The 6,000-nt window shown below is 38.8% G+C and overlaps 1 protein-coding gene across 1 annotated transcript in view; it reads right to left on the bottom strand.

Moving 5' to 3' along the window:
* The window catches only part of SLC35D1 (solute carrier family 35 member D1), a 28,289-nt gene extending 22,295 nt beyond the window's left edge, over nt 1-5,994 (bottom strand). Inside the window, exons 1-5 of the mRNA XM_019531596.1 lie at nt 5,881-5,994; nt 4,102-4,169; nt 2,562-2,633; nt 1,257-1,325; nt 145-247 (exon numbers count right to left, since the gene is read on the bottom strand). Coding sequence (XP_019387141.1) covers nt 145-247; nt 1,257-1,325; nt 2,562-2,633; nt 4,102-4,169; nt 5,881-5,967 — 399 coding nt within the window. The 5' untranslated portion in view covers nt 5,968-5,994. The remainder of the gene's footprint in view (nt 1-144; nt 248-1,256; nt 1,326-2,561; nt 2,634-4,101; nt 4,170-5,880) is intronic.
* Nucleotides 5,995-6,000: the final 6 nt, after the last annotated feature.

Consider the following 6,000-nt stretch of genomic DNA (forward strand, 5'->3'; position numbering starts at 1 on the left):
GAACAGACTAACATGTTCTGTCCTGACCAATCAGGCTTCCATTCACACGGTGTTCAAATTTATACCAGTGGTTGGGTTACAGATTAGCTGTTACTTTACAATAAATAGCGACATTTTTAAAAATGAGAACAGAGGTCAGCCCACCTTTGAATCCAGCTTCTGTTTTACATACGCTCCATTTGCAGCTGTTAAGACATCATTGACCAAGATAAAAATATATCCTTCCAGATCAAATGCCAAGTCAGAACTGGGTGAGAGGGGAAAAAAAGAGAGAAAGAAATAATATTTTAAAATTCTTCCACACCTATAAAAAAGCCTGGCCACATTCTGTTTAATTTGATATGTCCCTTCTATATGGGACTTAAATTTTCCAGCAAGTTCGCAGACTGTATTTTCTCAAACCTCCTTTGGCAAGCTAGCTTCTACATCTGAGAGACAGAACTAAGACATATAATAACTGTACAAACCAAGGCCCTGAACCTGGCAAACACACATTTAAAAACTTTGTTGCATTCATCTAAGGAACTACTCTTGGCAGAGAGGTTAACTACGTGCATGTTTGAAGGATTGGAGCTTTGGCCTGAAAACTGTTTTCTCCAGTTATAGGTTGTGTCCAGCAAACATACTGACCTCTGCTCTTTTCATACAGCATCAAATTAGTTTTTCCACTCACCTTTTCACAATGATGAAACCCAGTATTTCATGCTAATGAAAGCTGCTCAAGCAAAGGATCACATAACACTATAAAATAAGCCTCTATACTTTTGACTTGGGCCTTGTTTACACTAGAAAGTTGAACACCTAATATGGATTTGATTATATAAGTAAGAATGCTTTTCTATCCACTTTACTTCTCTACATACATGAAAGGCAATCTGCTATACTAGTATGTGGTACTTTTATACCTGGATACACGTTAGGGCTTTTCTTAAGTGACTCATATTTCTAACCAATATTGATACATCTTTCAAGTATAAAATGGAAATAAGGCTCGTTTTATCTACATTCAAGTTTTTACCAGAACTATCCCAAAGAGTGGAAAAAAGAACTACAGCCGAATTGAAACAAGTTTACAGTTTTCATATTTCACAGCAAGCAGCCAGGATTTAAGAGCTATCTTAAAATGACTACATTATGATTCCTGATCAACTTTGTTAGCCTATACCAAGTATGTTTGTTAGTGATGTGTTGCAGCAATGTCTTTGACAAGTTAGTTGTTTAAACAAAATAGAAGAGCTAGTAACTTGAAATCTTACCTAGCAGCTACAAATGCACCAATTATCATTGCAAATACTGTCATCTGAATGCCCCAAGAAAATTTCTTTCTGTAAAGATAAAAAAAGAGAGAAAGAACTCAGCTACCACTCCTAAGCAATTTAGATTTCAAAAATATTATTATTATTATCAGTGATAATCACCATCATCTCTAGGCGGTATTTATCATCATGGGAAAGGTTTTGGTCAATTCACACTTCAAAAACCTAGTGCAAAAATATCTCAGAGGCAAAACCCTACAAAAGCATATTTCGTTTTTTATTAGGATTAATGGGATGTAGCTTTCTAATGAGCTTTAATATGTCCACTCTGTACTGAGCTAGCCCACTAGCACAGAATCAGAATGCCCACCTCTCAGGTCTGACCCCTGTCAGTAAGATAATGTCACAGTGGTGTGGCAATTAGACACAAACACTGACAAGTCTTCAAACAAGTGACATGCCAGAGGCAGAGGAAGCACTAGTTAATGCTGGGAGTGTCTACACATGATGCTACATCACCATAGCCACACATTCCCTTGTAGCACATTGCTACGGTGATTTAACAACTAAAAGTAACCCTGTACAATGTACACAATGCAACACAGGATGTTACTGTGCCATCATTTAGTACTTCCAAAAGAAAGTATTACATGACAGCACAGTAACAAAAATGCACTGGGCAGTGCCTGTAACAGGTAGTTAAAGTCACTCTGGAATATCAAGTCACCCACTTCAATGAGAAGAAACGGAAAACCAAGTTGCAGTGGTTCTGCCTATACTACGAATGACCAGTGCTACAGAGACAATTAAGTTAGAGTCCTGATGTCATCCAGGCAGGAAAACATTGTACACCCCCACTGCCGAATTAACTGTCTATTAACTATCTATATGACAGATGGACTCAATCTGTACATGGAGTCATCTTAATTATAAGGAACTGCCATATACTATAAAGTCCCTTGTATATTACTATAAGACCCACAATTACTATAAAAGAGCTATGCTTTGATTAGTATGTATTGAAATATATAAACTTGACATAGGTTTTATTAAAAAAAAGCAGAGGCAAGGGACCCATTCAGCTCCAAATCATTCTTATTACAGAATAAAATATTGTATTAATCTTATTCTCTCTCACACACCTACGTTTCTGAAGTCACATTGACATGCCACTATAATTAACTGCACTCATCTTCTATACACAAAGGCTTACCAAAATATTGCATGCCCTTATTCCTGTCTTAGTTTTTGTATTAATATAAACAGTCTCCAAGGTCAACTGATAATCTTGGAAATGGAACTTACTTGAGTAAAATTCCTTCAGCAAACATTGTAAACAAAATAGAAAACCTTCTCAAAACTGTAAACATTGGCAGGCTGCAAAAAAGAGGAGTAAGATTAAAAACAATGTAGCGTTTTCCCCCTCCAAATACACAGGCATGTTACTTGACACTTGAAATTCACCCTCACACCAACACTTTGAAACAACAACAGTTATTTTAGAAGAACTGAGATATAGACTACAAATAGAGCCACACATGGCTATCGCTGTAACAGTGATTTGATGACTTTCCTCCTGGAAACAGCATTACCTTGATAAGCCAAAAGGTTTAAAATTTACCAAGGACTTTTCACAGGAGGAAGTCTCCATCTCCCATAAGTTTTATATAGTACATGTTATTTCAAAAGCTTAATTTGCCATCATAAGGTTATGGTCACACACATCTGTGAAATCCAGGATACATCTAAACAAGAAGTTTACTGCGCAGTAGTGTGCCAGTCAACCATGCTAATACATTACTATGCCGTGTTATTATTAGGCTACGGTAAGATAAGTATTACAAACAAACAAACAAGAGCTGGCACTTCTGCACAGTAGTGTGAGTTAGTGAGCATTGAATTTGTTAACCAAGTACTAAACTTAATGCATAATAACCAGGGTGCATTAATGAACATGTAGACAAGCCCCCAAAATAACAAACTCTGATTCAACTAACTGTATATCCAACTTCATTCAATGTAATAGATATAATCAAGGTGCAATACAATACAAACAGCAGTCCACGACGAGCCATGTAGACTACCGCAAGTCTCTGCCCTACACTCCCTCAAAATAACATCATACCTGATGGGATGAGACATACCACCATCTTGAACCCACAACTACATGCATCGTTTAAGACACTTCTATCCTCTTCTCCACTTCCCAAATACTGGTCAAGTATTAAAAAAATAGAGAATCCTCAAAGATGCACTGTGTCACTGGAAGCACTAACAAAAATACAGTCTGCCTGGAAAGCACTATTTTATGATTTTTAAATACTTACCCAGGACATTTTTCAGATCTTGCCTGGAACAAGAGCATCAGGCAAGGAAGGACCTCATGTATCCCCCATCCCAATCTCCACCCTTCCTTTCAACCTTGTTCACAACAGTGATTTACAGCCAGTGATTAAAGGGAAGGTTTTTAGAGACTCTCCCTGATGCTGCTTAGTAGGGGGATCATGGCAGGTCACAAAGAAACAGCAGCATCAAGCTCACTCCCACCACGCTAACTCACAGCCCTGACCAATAATCCGGGTCAAACGAGAGCCTCCAGATACCTGAAATATTTAAAGTAACTATCACCCTTGAAAGAATCTGCACACCCATGTATCTGCCAACGTAAAAACAAAAATCAGAGTAAAACTGTACCTTAATGATTAGGTTTCAAATAAGAGTTCTGAACCTCCATTCTCCTATATTGCCAAAAATTAACACACACAGAAATATCACATTAATTTGTTCATACATGATACTATCGTAAGATAAGCATTATAACCCAATAGATAAAAGTTATCCATACTTCAGTTTCTTTGTGCTGAACAGTCCTGTGATTTGGTTCCCAAAATATAGAAGAGGTAGTGGAAACGTCTAAAAAATTATAAGAAGGATAACACTCAATGAACAAGAAAAAGCAGCTAGAAAACTACCCACTCAAACAGTAACAGGGTTACGTGACCAGACTTCTTTCCATCCCTAGCCAGCACCCTCTCCCACACAACTCAGACTTCAGGGAATACGTAATAAAATGCTGACTTCACAAGATCCAGGTTGCAGCCGTATTTGTCTAGAGAGGCAAAAGCAATCAGGATTCGTGGCAGAGGTGCTCTCTTTTATTAGATCAACTAGATTTTTGCAAACAAGCTTGTAATTAAAGAATTTTTTTTGCAAACATCTGGTTGATCTAACACAGCGGTTCTGAACCTTTTTCAGTCAACGTACACTTTGGTCTCAGAGTGAGACTTCACGTACCTCCTTTCAACGGGAAATTAATTTTTTAGGCCCTTCAATCTGCATTAGACAATGTATGAAATATCTCGCATACCCCCTGATGAGGCTTCATGTACCCCCAGTTCAGAACCGCTGATCTAATGCAAGAGATCACCTCTACCACGAGTCCTGATTGACGTCATGAGAAGATCTTTTACATTTGGGATCAGTCCTACAGAAGGGTGACAAGCAAACAGAGATGTGGGTTTTCCGGAAATTCTGAATTGGAAAAATTTCCAGTGCCCTAAATAGAGCATGATGTGATTTAGCATGTTTATTTGACTTATATTTAATATACAAAACTGAAAAAGTACCTCCATGTTAATTTTATGTCCCAATAGCCACAAGTATTTGAACTGAAATATTTGATTAGGAAAAAAATTAAATACAGCACACTTAATGTGGTTTAAATGTTATAGTCAAACAAATCCAAAGCTGTATGTGGAAAGAAATTATTTTTATGGGAATACTTGTAAAAATGTAATGACAATACACAATAGCAATATACTTCCCTTACATTACTTGTTTAAACTTAAGAAAAAAAATGAAGGCACTGAAAACTGTTGACACACTCATTTTAGCACCCCCAAAGAACTGTGCTTTGACCTGCACAGCCAATGAAGTGAATTCAGAACTTGATTTTTGGTTTGGATTATTATAGGAGCGTATTTACCGTCCTGTTTACAAATTAATAAAACATACCTGTACTCTCTCACACACTTCCTAGGGATGATCACCAGAAAAGCATTCATTACAACTTTAAAACTGCCAAGCTTGCCTAACATTGTATATTGTTCATCCAATGTTAACCCATTCCTCATTACTAATGAATTTTATGAAACAATGCATTTTTAGAAATGGAAAATTTCCCAAGGGAAAAAAAAATTTAAAAAAATCAAGCGCTGGAAAATTTTCCGTCCCACATCTCCGCAAGCCAAAAAAATATTTGCGCAGCCCGGGTTTCAAATCCGAATGGCAACACGCATGCATTTTTTCCTGCCTACGGGGACCTTAGGCAACACTTTGCAAAGGATCCAGGGGAAGACCTCTGGCTACAAGCGGATCCTCTGCCTGCAGGACGACAGGCAGCTGGCCCCGCGAAGAGATACCTGTGTCAAGAACCAGATCTAAACGGCGCCCAGAGCAGAAACCTGCCCTGGAGGCGAACAGGGTGAGGACTACTCTGCTTTCCCTTCTTTTTTTTTCAAACTAGAAAGCGCCCTGCCTTTGCTCTTTGCTTACCGGCTCTTCCCCCACCCCAGCCTCCCCCTCCCCTGGCGCATGCACAGCTCTGATTCTGAGGACCCCTCACCTTCCGAGGTATGTTCCTGTCCAAGTCCGGGAACTTCAGCACCCTGAGCGCCTTGCCCAGCCCCAGCACGAGCACGGTGGCCAGCATCTGCAAGCCAAGCAGAGGCAGTCACGACGCCAG

The sequence above is a fragment of the Crocodylus porosus genome, unplaced genomic scaffold, assembly GCF_001723895.1.
Source record: "Crocodylus porosus isolate Cpor-Errol unplaced genomic scaffold, CroPor_comp1, whole genome shotgun sequence".
Classification (NCBI taxonomy): domain Eukaryota; kingdom Metazoa; phylum Chordata; order Crocodylia; family Crocodylidae; genus Crocodylus; species Crocodylus porosus.